This window comes from Oncorhynchus gorbuscha, linkage group LG14 (genome assembly GCF_021184085.1).
Source record: "Oncorhynchus gorbuscha isolate QuinsamMale2020 ecotype Even-year linkage group LG14, OgorEven_v1.0, whole genome shotgun sequence".
NCBI lineage: Eukaryota > Metazoa > Chordata > Actinopteri > Salmoniformes > Salmonidae > Oncorhynchus > Oncorhynchus gorbuscha.
Genome location: NC_060186.1, coordinates 60,944,652 through 60,962,065, shown reverse-complemented (window position 1 = coordinate 60,962,065; position 17,414 = coordinate 60,944,652). Strand labels below are relative to the sequence as shown.

Below are 17,414 nucleotides of genomic sequence, written 5' to 3'. Positions count from 1 at the left end.
TAATATTTGCAGGCCACAAGGCTATAAAATGTTGCTTACATAGTAGGTCCAATGTTGTGCCCAGACACAAACCCTCCCTGTGCTGCTCATAACAGAACACATATACACACATTCTCAGTCTTACAGCCAGGTGTCTGTTCAGCCGTACATTCTCTCTGACCATTGGGCATATTCTGTTGTTTGTATTGTGGTCTGTAAACCCTGTAAGAGTTACAGATTTGAAAGGTCATTTTAGAAACCACAAGCACAACCAACAAGACTATTTCCTGTGTATATATGTTACCGTGTGTGTGCATGTTTATGCCAATGCTTGTATGTCTGTGGGCTAATATCTGGGTCATTCCCTAAGGATAAGGTCTAACCACAGTCTGCTCTCATGATCTATTTACTAAACACACATCAGAGTCTTGCGTCAGCCATTAGATTTATGCATCAAGACTAAAGTGTGTGTGTGTGTGTGTGTGTGTGTCGCTCTGTCTCTCTGTGTGTAGCCTATATGTGATTTGAGGCTCTGGCCCCGTGTTGTGTTGTAATGCCCCCCCCCCTCCCTCTCGGCAGGTGTCTAGTGGCTACCTTGTGGTGGTGTTTGTGTACGTGACCGAGTTCACTGGCAACAAGGTGCGCACGTGGACCTCCATGCACGTGCACGCCGCCTTCGCCGTGGGCGTCATGATGGTAGCAGTCATGGGCTACCTGGTGCGGACCTGGCGGAGCTATCAGATCCTCCTCTCCACCTGCACCTCCCCCTTCCTCTTCTTCTGCTGGAAGTTCCCAGAGACGCCCTTCTACCTGATGGCTAAGGGGAGGCTCCAGGAGACCCAGGTCTTGCTGGACTCCATTGCCCGCTTCAACGGGCTGGAGCCTGGCCGCCTGAAGGCCGAGGACCTCCTGGAACCCGAGGAGGCTCTGCTGGAGAAGGAGGTGCCAGCTGGGGTAGCCCAGCCGGCAGAGCCCGAGAAGAAGCTGAGCATCCTGGACCTGTTTGGGACATGGAGGATGGGGTGGAGGACAGTGACGGTGGGGGCCGTGTGGTTCATCAGCAGCCTGGGCTACTACGTCTTCTCCCTGGGCTCTGTTAACCTGGGGGGTAACCAGTACATCAACCTCTTCCTGGCTGGTGAGACTGGGATGGGGGTGTGTGTGCGTGGGGCATATGATGTGTATGTACTGTGTTAGGGGTGATTATAGGAGTGACCACCAAGCTGTATATATTTACTTCCCTATCAAGCAAAACTGTATACATATAGTACATGTAGATGGTCATGGACAAATGGGCATTCTATACACTGAACTACAGCTGCTGAACTCTACTACTGTATATGTGGCTGATGTTGATACCGAGACAGTATAGGCTGGCTGAGGTAGCTATAGACAGACAGACAGGGAGTGTTGTGTGGTGCTGCTGCTAGCTGGTGGTGCTGCTGGTAGCTGGTGCTGCTGGTAGCTGGTTCTGCTGCTAGTAGGTGTTGCTAATTCAGGCTCCTACAGAGACAGACAAAGGTGTGTTCATACAGACACAGCTGCTTTTGGCCTTGTAAACACGGTCTGTCCCATGGCTCCGCCTGTTGACTATTCTGTGTTTACTATTACTATCCTACAGGAAGGATACTGGACAGAATACGTCTTTGGGCTTTAAGTTCATGTCTGGGCACCTTTACTGTAAACAGACAACTGTTTCAAACTGGATGTGCCGTTGGATATACACATAGTTTTAAAGTCATTACCTAATGTGTGTGTTGTGAGCAACATAACTAGTTTTCTCCAGTTCTGGTTTCATGAAGGGCAGATCAGGGACATTTCCCAAAAACATCGTAAGCACTAAGATAATCTTTTGTACATTTCGTTTCAGTAGAATTACAATTATCTTAGTGCTACAATGCTTTTGGGACCTGCCCAGGTCAGGAAGATACTACGTCTTCTTTAACCATGACTCACTCTGTTAGACACAAAAATATCTCACTTCTGTAGATTTCTAGGCTAGGTACTTGTGGGATGTAATGAGGGCAATGAGACTAATGTAATAAGCCTTTATTGTGTTTGGAAGATATGTGTTTGAAGAAAGAGCCACAAACCCCACTTCCTGCTCAGAGTAAAGCCTAGCTGTCTGTGGCCCTCTTTGTGGCTGCACTTTAGATCAATTGTGAAACTCAGAGGAAGTGCCATCTAGCTGTTTTCTCTATGCTCTTAAGTATCAAAGATTAAACAGTCTCGTCACCAGGACTTTTCAGTCAAATTACGGGCACTGCTGGCCCAGTTCCAGATGTCACCTCACAGAATGTCACAATGCCAGCCATGTCCGCTGCCTTGCTCTGACTTCCTTTGTGATGGTCTGTTTCCAGGTGCGGTGGAGTTCCCCTCTTACCTGATTGGCTGTTATGCGATGGACCGGGTGGGCAGGAAGAGGACCTGTGCCCCGGCTCTGCTGCTGGCAGGAATGGCCTGCATGCTCATCATTGTGGTGCCAAACGTATGTACAAGTAATCCCATGTGTGTGTGGGTATATGGGAGGGTGTGTGAGCTAGAGAGTAATCAAAGGATAGGAGAAAGTGTGACAAATCTCTTAAAGCCACTATTATTAAAACAAGGAAAGGAGCCAAGATTATACCACAGGGTCAGCCTACCCTGACTACCTGGTCTTATTTACCCAGAGTGCACAGTGATATGAATTGCTCCATTGAGCTAATCCAATCTGTCCGGTCCGTCTTAAGTCAGTCTTGTGTGTTTTGACACATGCTACACATCCTCACTGCAGAACGTTTCAAACCTAACCCCGGAGAGCCGTCTGCGACAGATGGATGGGGGGTAACCATTCAGGATTCATTCTAGTAGAAATGGCCTGTGCACAGGAGTTTACATGCCCTGACCTAAACCCTTCACCTTAAACCTATCTCTAACAGTAACCTGACCAACACTGGCCAATGTGTGTGCATGTGCGCGTGCGTGTGTGTTTTTAAGTGGTGGGATTCAACAGGTTTGTTCCAGCAGCAGCCAATAGTTTTCTGCCCTCAGCAGGGAGGGATCTCCATATCTGTTACTAATGGGTCATAGCCAGGCACATACACAGATGGGCTCTATCTTTAGCCAAAGGGCCAAGAACTCAACCTGCTCCTCCAAACGCCAGTACACGGCCCTGTCCACAGCAGCCGCAGGCCACGAGAGAGAGAGAGGCCTGTTATAGTATAGTCTACTGTTGATTTGCTGCGTCATGGAAACAGCCTGAGTTATAGTACTGCAGGTGCACTAGGTCTTTATTAGGTGCAGGTGCAGGTGCACTAGTTCTTTATTAGGTGCAGGTGCAGGTGCACTAGGTCTTTATTAGGTGCAGGTGCACTAGGTCTTTATTAGGTGCAGGTGCAGGTGCACTAGGTCTTTATTAGGTGCAGGTGCAGGTGCACTAGGTCTTTATTAGGTGCAGGTGCAGGTGCACTAGTTCTTTATTAGGTGCAGGTGCAGGTGCACTAGTTCTTTATTAGGTGCAGGTGCACTAGCTCTTTATTAGGTGCAGGTGCAGGTGCACTAGGTCTTTATTAGGTGCAGGTGCAGGCGCACTAGTACTTTATTAGGTGCAGGTGCAGGTGCACTAGGTCTTTATTAGGTGCAGGTGCAGGTGCACTAGGTCTTTATTAGGTGCAGGTGCAGGTGCACTAGCTCTTTATTAGGTGCATGTGCAGGTGCACTAGGTCTTTATTAGGTGCAGGTGCAGGTGCACTAGCTCTTTATTAGGTGCAGGTGCAGGTGCACTAGCTCTTTATTAGGTGCAGGTGCAGGTGCACTAGGTCTTTATTAGGTGCAGGTGCAGGTGCACTAGTTCTTTATTAGGTGCAGGTGCAGGTGCACTAGTTCTTTATTAGGTGCAGGTGCAGGTGCACTAGGTCTTTATTAGGTGCAGGTGCAGGTGCACTAGTTCTTTATTAGGTGCAGGTGCAGGTGCACTAGGTCTTTATTAGGTGCAGGTGCAGGTGCACTAGTTCTTTATTAGGTGCAGGTGCAGGTGCACTAGGTCTTTATTAGGTGCAGGTGCAGGTGCACTAGTTCTTTATTAGGTGCAGGTGCAGGTGCAGGTGCACTAGCTCTTTATTAGGTTTGTTCCAGCAGCAGCCAATAGTTTTCTGCCCTCAGCAGGGAGGGATCTCCATATCTGTTACTAATGGGTCATAGCCAGGCACATACACAGATGGTCTCTATCTTTAGCCAAAGGGCCAAGAACTCAACCTGCTCCTCCAAACGCCAGTACACGGCCCTGTCCACAGCAGCCGCAGGCCACGAGAGAGAGAGAGGCCTGTTATAGTATAGTCTACTGTTGATTTGCTGCGTCATGAAAACAGCCTGAGTTATAGTACTGCAGGTGCACTAGGTCTTTATTAGGTGCAGGTGCACTAGGTCTTTATTAGGTGCAGGTGCAGGTGCACTAGGTCTTTATTAGGTGCAGGTGCAGGTGCACTAGGTCTTTATTAGGTGCAGGTGCAGGTGCACTAGTTCTTTATTAGGTGCAGGTGCAGGTGCAGGTGCACTAGTTCTTTATTAGGTGCAGGTGCACTAGCTCTTTATTAGGTGCAGGTGCAGGTGCACTAGGTCTTTATTAGGTGCAGGTGCAGGTGCACTAGCTCTTTATTAGGTGCAGGTGCAGGTGCACTAGGTCTTTATTAGGTGCAGGTGCAGGTGCACTAGCTCTTTATTAGGTGCAGGTGCAGGTGCACTAGGTCTTTATTAGGTGCAGGTGCAGGTGCACTAGCTCTTTATTAGGTGCAGGTGCAGGTGCACTAGGTCTTTATTAGGTGCAGGTGCAGGTGCACTAGTGCACTAGGTCTTTATTAGGTGCAGGTGCAGGTGCACTAGTTCTTTATTAGGTGCAGGTGCAGGTGCACTAGGTCTTTATTAGGTGCAGGTGCAGGTGCACTAGGTCTTTATTAGGTGCAGGTGCAGGTGCACTAGGTCTTTATTAGGTGCAGCAGGTGTGCTCTTTATTAGGTGCAGGTAGGTCTTCTTTATTAGGTGCAGGTGCAGGTGCACTAGTTCTTTATTAGGTGCAGGTGCACTAGGTCTTTATTAGGTGCAGGTGCAGGTGCAGGTGCACTAGTTCTTTATTAGGTGCAGGTGCAGGTGCACTAGGTCTTTATTAGGTGCAGGTGCACTAGGTCTTTATTAGGTTAGGTAGCTCAGGTGCAGGTGCACTAGGTCTTTTTATTAGGTGCACAGGTCTTTATTAGGTGCAGGTGCAGGTGCACTAGTTCTTTATTAGGTGCAGGTGCAGGTGCACTAGGTCTTTATTAGGTGCAGGTGCAGGTGCACTAGCTCTTTATTAGGTGCAGGTGCAGGTGCACTAGGTCTTTATTAGGTGCAGGTGCAGGTGCACTAGGTCTTTATTAGGTGCAGGTGCAGGTGCACTAGTTCTTTATTAGGTGCAGGTGCAGGTGCAGGTGCACTAGGTCTTTATTAGGTAGGTCAGGTGCAGGTGCACTAGGTCTTTACTAGGTCTTTATTAGGTGCAGGTGCAGGTGCATTAGTTCTTTATTAGGTGCAGGTGCAGGTGCACTAGTTCTTTATTAGGTGCAGGTGTAGCTCTTTATTAGGTGCAGGTGCACTAGGTCTTTATTAGGTGCAGGTGCAGGTGCACTAGTTCTTTATTAGGTGCAGGTGCAGGTGCACTAGGTCTTTATTAGGTGCAGGTGCAGGTGCACTAGGTCTTTATTAGGTGCAGGTGCAGGTGCACTAGCTCTTTATTGCAGGGTGTCTTTATTAGGTGCAGGTGCACTAGTTCTTTATTAGGTGCAGGTGCAGGTGCACTAGGTCTTTATTAGGTGCAGGTGCAGGTGCACTAGGTCTTTATTAGGTGCAGGTGCAGGTGCACTAGGTCTTTATTAGGTGCAGGTGCAGGTGCACTAGTTCTTTATTAGGTGCAGGTGCAGGTGCACTAGCTCTTTATTAGGTGCAGGTGCAGGTGCACTAGGTCTTTATTAGGTGCAGGTGCAGGTGCACTAGGTCTTTATTAGGTGGTGCAGGTGCACTAGGTCTTTATTAGGTGCAGGTGCAGGTGCACTAGTTCTTTATTAGGTGCAGGTGCAGGTGCACTAGGTCTTTATTAGGTGCAGGTGCAGGTGCACTAGTTCTTTATTAGGTGCAGGTGCAGGTGCACTAGTTCTTTATTAGGTGCAGGTGCAGGTGCACTAGGTCTTTATTAGGTGCAGGTGCAGGTGCACTAGCTCTTTATTAGGTGCAGGTGCACTAGGTCTTTATTAGGTGCAGGTGCAGGTGCACTAGGTCTTTATTAGGTGCAGGTGCAGGTGCACTAGCTCTTTATTAGGTGCAGGTGCAGGTGCACTAGGTCTTTATTAGGTGCAGGTGCAGGTGCACTAGTTCTTTATTAGGTGCAGGTGTAGGTGCACTAGCTCTTTATTAGGTGCAGGAGCAGGTGCAGGTGCACTAGGTCTTTATTAGGTGCAGGTGCAGGTGCACAAGGTCTTTATTAGGTGCAGGTGCAGGTGCACTAGTTCTTTATTAGGTGCAGGTGCAGGTGCACTAGGTCTTTATTTAGTCATTTTGACTATAATACCATTAAAGTCTTAGTCACATTTTTGCAATTTGAATAATGATCTATTCTAGTTATTGTCAAAATTATTTTAGTCACCTAACATTTTAGTCACTAATGCCCTTTCTTTTTAGTCATAATTTTAGTAGTAATTTTAGTCACATCACATTTGTATTGCCTCATCAACCCACAGAACAAATGAACCACTGACTTCCATGTTCCCAAACATACATAGCCTTGTCCTACCAACATATGTTTCTGCATAAAATCCTATCGCATGATTCTCTTCCCAGAAGAACACATTAGTCTGCAGCAGATGATAAATCACACCCCTTGACAGGGCTCTAACTTCCCCCTGTACCACTCTTTCAGTTGGTGGCAACAGCCCATGATATTGTCTCTTTAGTGGGATAATGCAACAAAAAAAGTGTTAGCATTAAAATCAAATCAAGAATGTATTTTTCACATGCGCCAAATACAACAGTTGTAGACCTTACTGTGAAATGCTTACTTAAAAGCCCTTAACCCACAATGCAGTTCAATAAATTGAATCAAACAGAAAGTAACACAAGAAATGCACATATTATTCTGACATTTCACATCCTTAAAATACAGTGCTGATCCTAACTGACTAAGACAGGTCATTTTTACTAGAATTAAATGTCAGGAATTGTGGAAAAACTGAGTTTAAATGTATTTGGCTAAGGTGTATGTAAACTTCCGACTTCAACTATGTGTGTGTGTATATATATATATAGTGGATGTATTTCGATGATACTCTTTCAGTGCATGAGCACTGGCATCCATCCAGCCAAAGACCGAGAGGAGTGAGGAAGAGGAGAGGAGAAAGAGGGGAGGGGTGCTGGGAACAAACTGAATTTCCTCCTTCACTGGGAGAAAAACTAACTTTCTTTTTTAAAGATCACACTACTATTTCTCAGTTTAAAGATCAAAGCTTATTTCCTCCGGTTGAAATGATGTATTCCAGCTCTAACTAGTTGTTAATTGATTCAGGGCTAAGGTAATGCGTTAGTGTCCGTGATGTGATTGGCTGAGTAATCAGGAAACAGATGTTTGGAATTGTTTACAGTCTTATTGATTGCTCTCTTCTCGCTCTCTATTGCTCACTCTCCGTCTATCTTCTTCCCCTCTCTTTCTCTGGTACTTCCTGTCTCCCCTCCATCTCCTTTGTTCTCCTTCTTTTTGTTCTTCAGGACATCGAGGTGTTAGCCATCTTCCTCAGTATGACAGGGAAGTTTGCTATTGCCATCGCCTTTGGCCTCATCTACTTGTACACCTGTGAGCTCTACCCAACCATCATCAGGTACAGTAAACACTGTGAGCTCTACCCAACCATCATCAGGTACAGTAAACACTGTGAGCTCTACCCAACCATCATCAGGTACAGTAAACACTGTGAGCTCTACCCAACAATCATCAGGTACAGTAAACACTGTGAGCTCTACCCAACCATCATCAGGTACAGTAAACACTGTGAGCTCTACCCAACAATCATCAGGTACAGTAAACACTGTGAGCTCTACCCAACAATCATCAGGTACAGTAAACACTGTGAGCTCTACCCAACCATCATCAGGTACAGTAAACACTGTGAGCTCTACCCAACCATCATCAGGTACAGTAAACACTGTGAGCTCTACCCAACCATCATCAGGTACAGTAAACACTGTGAGCTCTACCCAACAATCATCAGGTACAGTAAACACTGTGAGCTCTACCCAACCATCATCAGGTACAGTAAACACTGTGAGCTCTACCCAACCATCATCAGGTACAGTAAACACTGTGAGCTCTACCCAACCATCATCAGGTACAGTAAACACTGTGAGCTCTACCCAACAATCATCAGGTACAGTAAACACTGTGAGCTCTACCCAACAATCATCAGGTACAGTAAACACTGTGAGCTCTACCCAACAATCATCAGGTACAGTAAACACTGTGAGCTCTACCCAACCATCATCAGGTACAGTAAACACTGTGAGCTCTACCCAACCATCATCAGGTACAGTAAACACTGTGAGCTCTACCCAACCATCATCAGGTACAGTAAACACTGTGAGCTCTACCCAACCATCATCAGGTACAGTAAACGCCGTGAGCTCTACCCAACCATCATCAGGTACAGTAAACACTGTGAGCTCTACCCAACCATCATCAGGTACAGTAAACACTGTGAGCTCTACCCAACCATCATCAGGTACAGTAAACACTGTGAGCTCTACCCAACCATCATCAGGTACAGTAAACACTGTGAGCTCTACCCAACCATCATCAGGTACAGTAAACACTGTGAGCTCTACCCAACCATCATCAGGTACAGTAAACACTGTGAGCTCTACCCAACCATCATCAGGTACAGTAAACACTGTGAGCTCTACCCAACCATCATCAGGTACAGTAAACACTGTGAGCTCTACCCAACCATCATCAGGTACAGTAAACGCTGTGAGCTCTACCCAACCATCATCAGGTACAGTAAACACTTTGAGCTCTACCCAACCATCATCAGGTACAGTAAACACTGTGAGCTCTACCCAACCATCATATCATCAGGTACAGTAAACACTGTGAGCTCTACCCAACCATCATCAGGTACAGTAAACACTGTGAGCTCTACCCAACCATCATCAGGTACAGTAAACACTGTGAGCTCTACCCAACCATCATATCATCAGGTACAGTAAACACTGTGAGCTCTACCCAACCATCATCAGGTACAGTAAACACTGTGAGCTCTACCCAACCATCATCAGGTACAGTAAACACTGTGAGCTCTACCCAACCATCATATCATCAGGTACAGTAAACACTGTGAGCTCTACCCAACCATCATCAGGAACAGTAAACACTGTGAGCTCTACCCAACCATCATCAGGTACAGTAAACACTGTGAGCTCTACCCAACCATCATCAGGTACAGTAAACACTGTGAGCTCTACCCAACCATCATCAGGTACAGTAAACACTGTGAGCTCTACCCAACCATCATATCATCAGGTACAGTAAACACTGTGAGCTCTACCCAACCATCATCAGGTACAGTAAACACTGTGAGCTCTACCCAACCATCATCAGGTACAGTAAACACTGTGAGCTCTACCCAACCATCATCAGGTACAGTAAACACTGTGAGCTCTACCCAACAATCATCAGGTACAGTAAACACTGTGAGCTCTACCCAACCATCATCAGGTACAGTAAACACTGTGAGCTCCACCCAACAATCATCAGGTACAGACAGGACACACTGTGAGATTATTCTATCCAACCATCATCAGGTACAGACAGGACACATTGAGCTCTATCCAACCATCATCAGGTACAGACAGGACACATTAAGCTCTATCCAACCATCATCAGGTACAGACAGGACACACTGTGAGCTCTACCCAACCATCATCAGGTACAGACAGGACAAATTTAGCTCTATCCAACCATCATCAGGTACAGACAGGACACACTGTGATCTCTATCCAACCATCATCAGGTACAGACAGGACACACTGTGATCTCTATCCAACCATCATTAGGTACAGACAGGACACACTGTGAGCTCTATCCAACCATCATCAGGTACAGACAGGACACACTGTGAGCTCTACCCAACCATCATCAGGTACAGACAGGACACACTGTGAGCTCTATCCAACCATCATCAGGTACAGACAGGACACACTGTGAGCTCTATCCAACCATCATCAGGTACAGACAGGACACACTGTGAGCTCTATCCAACCATCATCAGGTACAGACAGGACACACTGTGAGCTCCACCCAACCATCATCAGGTACAGACAGGACACACTGTGAGCTCTATCCAACAATCATCAGGTACAGACAGGACACACTGTGAGCTCTATCCAACAATCATCAGGTACAGACAGGACACACTGTGAGCTCTATCCAACAATCATCAGGTACAGACAGGACACACTGTGAGCTCCACCCAACCATCATCAGGTACAGACAGGACACACTGTGAGCTCTATCCAACAATCATCAGGTACAGACAGGACACACTGTGAGCTCTATCCAACCATCATCAGGTACAGACAGGACACACTGTGAGCTCTATCCAACAATCATCAGGTACAGACAGGACACACTGTGAGCTCCACCCAACCATCATCAGGTACAGACAGGACACACTGTGAGCTCTATCCAACCATCATCAGGTACAGACAGGACACACTGTGAGCTCTATCCAACCATCATCAGGTACAGACAGGACACACTGTGAGCTCTATCCAACAATCATCAGGTACAGACAGGACACACTGTGAGCTCCACCCAACCATCATCAGGTACAGACAGGACACACTGTGAGCTCTATCCAACCATCATCAGGTACAGACAGGACACACTGTGAGCTCTATCCAACAATCATCAGGTACAGACAGGACACACTGTGAGCTCTATCCAACCATCATCAGGTACAGACAGGACACACTGTGAGCTCCACCCAACCATCATCAGGTACAGACAGGACACACTGTGAGCTCTATCCAACCATCATCAGGTACAGACAGGACACACTGTGAGCTCCACCCAACCATCATCAGGTACAGACAGGACACACTGTGAGCTCTATCCAACCATCATCAGGTACAGACAGGACACACTGTGAGCTCTGCCCAACCATCATCAGGTACAGACAGGACACACTGTGAGATTATTCTATCCAACCATCATCAGGTACAGACAGGACACACTGTGAGCTCTATCCAACCATCATCAGGTACAGACAGGACACACTGTGAGTTCTATCCAACCATCATCAGGTACAGACAGGACACATTTAGCTCTATCCAACCATCATCAGGTACAGACAGGACACACTGTGAGCTCTGCCCAACCATCATCAGGTACAGACGGGACACACTGTGAGCTCTATCCAACCATCATCAGGTACAGACAGGACACACTGTGAGATTATTCTATCCAACCATCATCAGGTACAGACAGGACACACTGTGAGCTCTATCCAACCATCATCAGGTACAGACAGGACACACTGTGAGCTCTATCCAACTATCATCAGGTACAGACAGGACACACTGTGAGCTCTATCCAACCATCATCAGGTACAGACAGGACACACTGTGAGCTCTATCCAACCATCATCAGGTACAGACAGGACACACTGTGAGCTCTATCCAACCATCATCAGGTACAGACAGGACACACTGTGAGATTATTCTATCCAACCATCATCAGGTACAGGCAGGACACATTGAGCTCTATCCAACCATCATCAGGTACAGACAGGACACATTGAGCTCTATCCAACCATCATCAGGTACAGACAGGACACATTAAGCTCTATCCAACCATCATCAGGTACATACAGGACACACTGTGATCTCTATCCAACCATCATTAGGTACAGACAGGACACACTGTGAGCTCTATCCAACCATCATTAGGTACAGACAGGACACACTGTGAGCTCTATCCAACCATCATCAGGTACAGACAGGACACACTGTGATCTCTATCCAACCATCATTAGGTACAGACAGGACACACTGTGAGCTCTATCCAACCATCATCAGGTACAGACAGGACACACTGTGAGATTATTCTATCCAACATACATAATGTATCCTGACAGATGCTATCAATTGTATTAAAGTGTGTTCTCCCCTCAGGTCCCTGGCGGTGGGCAGTGGCAGTATGATGTGTCGTGTGGGCAGTGTGGTGGCTCCTTTCTGTGTCTACCTGGCTGACATTTGGCAATTCCTACCACAGGTAAACAACAGATACAGATAGAGCATATATTATGATAACATGCCTTACACATTTTTCTTCTTCAACTAACTCAATTTCCTTTTCTCCTGTCTTTCCTTTCCCATAGCTGATTGTGGGGATCCTGGCATTTATAATAGGTGTTCTGACCCTGTGGTTACCAGAGACCCTGGGTGAGCCCCTGACCAGCACCATGGAGGAAGCTGAGGCCCTAGGCAGGAAGAAGAACCCAGAGGAGGACAAGAAAGACCCTGAGGAAGGGATGGAGATGAACTTGAACCAGAGCAACTAGCTGGACGTCAAGACTTGAGGGACACACCTCTCCACCAACCAGAGAGAAGGAGTGGTCCACGAAAACAGAGAGAGGGAGAGGGAGAGACTCTGACTACTGTAAATGGTGCCAAGAAACCAACAAAAACCAACAACATCTAAATTAGAACAAGTAGGACTTTTTATAATAAAGTGTTTTTTGACATTTTGTTCTGTAAAGTGACCCATTTCAGAGCTGGTATCCTCTGGTTGAGCCAGCAAACTTCCGAGTGCCTTGGCTGCAGCTGTTTACATAGAGACAGAGGGAAGTGAAGTTTATTCACCACGTCTTAGTCTCCTGATGAGAGCCACATGAAAATGAGCCTCATGATCGGCATTGACGTAATGTGTGCCTTCCAATCACATCAACCAATGAATTTACACATAGCGAGACAATCTTAAGTGCTGTGTGTGCGCTGTGTGTGTGCGCAAGAGATCAAGAGAGAGTGTGCATGTGTGTTTGTGCATGTGAAATGTGTTTATTTCACTGACTGAGACTGTGCTGTAGGGCTTCATTCAAATCGATCCGCTTTAGCCAACGGCGGTATCAGAGGTGGAACTGTGTTACTGCTGTCAAATCCACAAGTTGCTCCAGGCATTATGGGAGATCATTTTGAGAAGATGGGAAGCAACGAGAGCTCTCCTTCAACGAGTGAATCGGAGTCATTTGGGCACTTGCTCCAAAACATTAGCAAGAAGTACAACACTCAAATATTTTTTCCGATATGTGTGATAATTAACTTCTGTAATATTGTATAGCTTTGGCATCGTGACATTACGTACCTGCGAGGAAAATGGGCACGTTTCTCGGCTCATACCCTGACTGGGAAGGAATTTTGTGACGATTAGCTTAGCAACTGCTTGAAGCAACAACATTAACGCGATTGGTCAACAGTATGCTGGGTAGGGCGTTATACGTTCCTCCATTCATTGACCAATGGGATTGCTTTCTCCTCCTTTCTCCAATATCTCTGGTATTATGCCTAAAGCGGATAATGCCACTGGCTGCACAGAGTCACATTAACATAAATCCCATGCATCCTTGTTTACAAGTTGGAACAGTGGAATGTGAGATGTAATCTAGCCTACACCCTAGATTAGGTTAATACACATCCTCATGATTTACTTTAACGATTCTTCCATTTGAACATACATAGCCTACACTTTCTTGTTCGGAACTTATAACTTGAGTGGGGTGTGTGTGGATCTCTGACACTTCCAAAACGTCCGCAATGTGAGTGACTGCTATCGCCGATTAATGCTGACCTGATTGAATCTAGGCCTTGGTTTCCTCTATTCAACCCGATAATCATGTAGTGTAGCTGTTTTTGCTTATGTGTTACAGCCGATGCTGTTGTTATGTCATTTGTATCTGAAGTCCTTACAAACAGACACACACACATGTGTTTTACTATCGTTGTGAAGACTTCTGGTCCCTGCAAGGATAGTAAACCAAACGCACACGGGAAAGTGCATAGTGCACGTGTTTCCTAGACTTTTTGTTGAATCTGAGCTCATTCAGGATCTCACTGTGATACTATGCCTAGATTTTTTTCTCTATAGATTTGCGTGATGTTTTCTTACATTTAAGTGTAATCATGGTCAAACCATTTAAATCATCATTATACCGGTCTCTAAAATCTTTGACTTATGGCATCAATAATTATCTTAAAATAAACACATTCTTATTATTTTGAAAGCGTTTCAAATAATCATGTCAGGTACAGAGTTGAAATGTATTCCATTTGGATTTTGAATCCCAATATTTACACTTTATATACATTGCAGAAGACTGAAATACAACAAAACTGTTTGACATAGAAACACCAGATTTTCAGTGGGTTTCTTTAGATAATGTTTATTAAGGAACATTCCACCCATGAGGCCACTAGGTCATTTGACTGCAGGAAAGGGGTACCATTATGTTTTTGACTAACTATGTGAGGATGAACCCTAGGATTGAAATATAGGCTACAAAATATACAAAGCACAACGTAATGAAAGCAACTAATGCAACTTTCAGGTAATGTTTTCTGAATCATTGAATTGATCGTTAATGTGTTTGTTTTTTGTACAGAAGGGTTACATGTTAGTATTCTTATTTTTCATTTAAAGGGAATTTAAAAGGTTTTTAGCCTTCTTAATGTATGCATTAAGCCTTTATAAAGCCTTTATAAAGTCTGTACTACTGTACATGATAAAAACAGAAAGCTCCTTTCCCCAGCACTGTTGCTGCGGTCATCGAAACAACATTTCCCCGTTTAACATCAGCATTTGGCCTGGGACAGACAAGATATAATCATCCAAAAGTATCTCAAATGAATTGCGAAGCTCAACAAAGTCACTTATAGATGAGTTGAATATGACGTGCAAACAAATGCTAATAACGGTAATATCTCTTAAATGGGATTTGTGCCTCAATTCCTAAAACCTTTGCATTTGAAACCAGTGCCAGGGAAACTCAACCAAATCATGAATTGTTGTCTATAGACGGCTTACAGCGTAAGGAAACCAATGTGTCATTTTGTAATTTAGGTGAACTATCTCTTTAAGGATCATGCTGCTGGAATGTCTACCACTGGACATTCCAAAACATTTACAAAGTATTTATAAAGCATAAATAGTGCTCCCTTTAGATTAGTGACTGGGAAAGACTACGCCAGTAAATTGTTTATAAATGTAATTAACCATTAACACAATTTATGATTTATTATTATAGACCGTTGAAATAAAGTGTTACTTTCCTGAGGAAGTGTGATGAGCTGATGCATGGGCCCAGAGGGAAGGGAGTAGGTGAGTAGGAGTATGTAGCAGAAATAGCTGCAACAGACATACTGAAGTCAGGCTAGCAGTTTGATCTACAGCCCGCTGATACACACACGACACACACCCATGGACACACGGACACAAACACACACAGGTGTACCTAAAATAGTTGTTCTGCTAACCCAGTAGCAGGAATAGTTTGGTCCCATGTCTGACAGTTTTAAGGTTCATTTCCTGTAACTACACATTTTGCAAGAGGAGTAGAGAAAATGTTGCAGCTGTAAAGTTCTGTAGTTCTACACATTTTGCCATGGGGACGAGAGAAGTTTAGCAATTTTCAAATTCATATTCTACTCATCTTGGGGCAAACATTTCTTGCATTTCTACCCATTTTGCCACGGGGTGGAGAGAAACTGCTATGTTTTAAAGCTAATTTCCTTCAATTCTACACATTTTGCCAATATTTATGCCACGTTAAAAATGTCTACATTGGACCTTTATCTCAATATCAAACCATTCTGGGTAATAATTAAGTACCTTATTGTGATTGTTTTCAATTAAAATGCAAAGAGCAATTTTTCAAGCATGAATTTTGCGGCCCGCGGCTGATTGTGTTTTGGCACATCAAGTTTTCGGAGCAAATGTATTTTATATATAAAAAAAGTTTCCCTGAGGTGCCCTAGCGAGAGTTGAAGACTTGGGTGACCTGTCAGTCAAGCTTTGACATGGAGATACCACCACCTGCTGGTCAGTTTGGGAGCTACAGTCAAGTGCATCGACGAGAATGCAATTTCTCTGTGGGCCAAACCCTTGAATAGCTTGACAACTGTATTCATGTTCAAATTCACAACATAACATACATAGGCATTTCATTATTAAGTCCTTTAGGAAAAATGTCTGGAGGGTGAACATCCAAAAATATTATCTTTTACTCAGAGTATTATTAATATCACCTCCCCTGTCTGATATCTTAACTTTCTCTATGCCACAAAATCTAAAGGTAGAAATGTCATGCTTTACGTAATTAAAATGTAAAGCGACTGGATAATCCCTGTCGTTTCTCCTGATTGAACGTTTAAGTTCCCTGATTTTCTGTTTGAGAGAGCGAGAGGTTTTTACCTACACAGCACAGCTCTCATGGACATGTAATAATGTAGATAACATGGGTGGTGGAACACGTAATGATATCATTTATTTGGAACCGTTTTCCTGTTTGTGGGTGGCAGAAATATTCACACTTCGTCATGTTGCTGCACTGTGCGCATCCTCTGCATTTATAGTTACCATTTGGTAGAGGGCGTAAAAGTGTCTGGCTGATTTTCTTTTGTGGCTGGCAGTTGGCATGAACCAATTTATCGAGTAAATTGCGACGTCTCCTATACACAATAAGTGGTGGATTTTTAAAATTCAGCCGGCAAAACTGGGTCCGATGATAAAATATGCCAGTGTTTCTTGACGGCATCTCCCACTTTTCGCGAGTTCAAAGTATATGTGCTTGTAAACATTACATAGTGTTCTTTAGCGGGTCTTTTTTGTAACAGTTCATCTCTTGTTTTTCCCCAATGCCAAATTAAGAGCTTCATCCACACATTGTGGCGAATAGCCTCTTCTTAGAAACCTAATGCGCATCTCCGCTGCTTTTTCTAGATACTAACCTCTGTGGAGTGGCAGTCTGAAAAACTATTTTTAATGGCTCAGGATGCAAGCTGTTCCCCTGTCATATAGTATTTCTGTCCGTTTATTTTCTATACAGAGTTGTAAACAGGGTTCCAGTTGATTTCTCAATCCACATAGAGGTCATGAACACGCTGAGCGTCACATTCAATAGTGAATTTGAGATTGGAGTCAATGTCATTGAGTGTAGTGCCATAAAATCTGACAGCTCTTATTCAAAAATGGATTTTCGTTTTCATTATTAACAAAACGTTCTTCGAAAATACCCACATATAGGTTAGCATAACTCGGAGCAAATGTGGAGCCCATCGATGTTCCATTCGTTTGGAGGTAATATTCACCATCAAACCTGAAATAGTTGTACGTC

The 17,414-nt window shown here is 44.7% G+C and overlaps 1 protein-coding gene across 2 annotated transcripts in view; it reads left to right on the top strand.

Annotated features, from left to right (window-relative positions):
* The window catches only part of LOC123995249 (solute carrier family 22 member 16-like), a 31,758-nt gene extending 18,982 nt beyond the window's left edge, over window positions 1-12,776 (top strand). For both annotated transcript variants that reach the window (XM_046298719.1, XM_046298718.1), the window contains exons 4-8: window positions 559-1,117; window positions 2,340-2,467; window positions 7,741-7,850; window positions 12,202-12,301; window positions 12,408-12,776. In XM_046298719.1, the coding sequence (XP_046154675.1) occupies window positions 559-1,117; window positions 2,340-2,467; window positions 7,741-7,850; window positions 12,202-12,301; window positions 12,408-12,590 (1,080 nt within the window). In that variant the 3' untranslated portion in view covers window positions 12,591-12,776. The remainder of the gene's footprint in view (window positions 1-558; window positions 1,118-2,339; window positions 2,468-7,740; window positions 7,851-12,201; window positions 12,302-12,407) is intronic.
* Window positions 12,777-17,414: the final 4,638 nt, after the last annotated feature.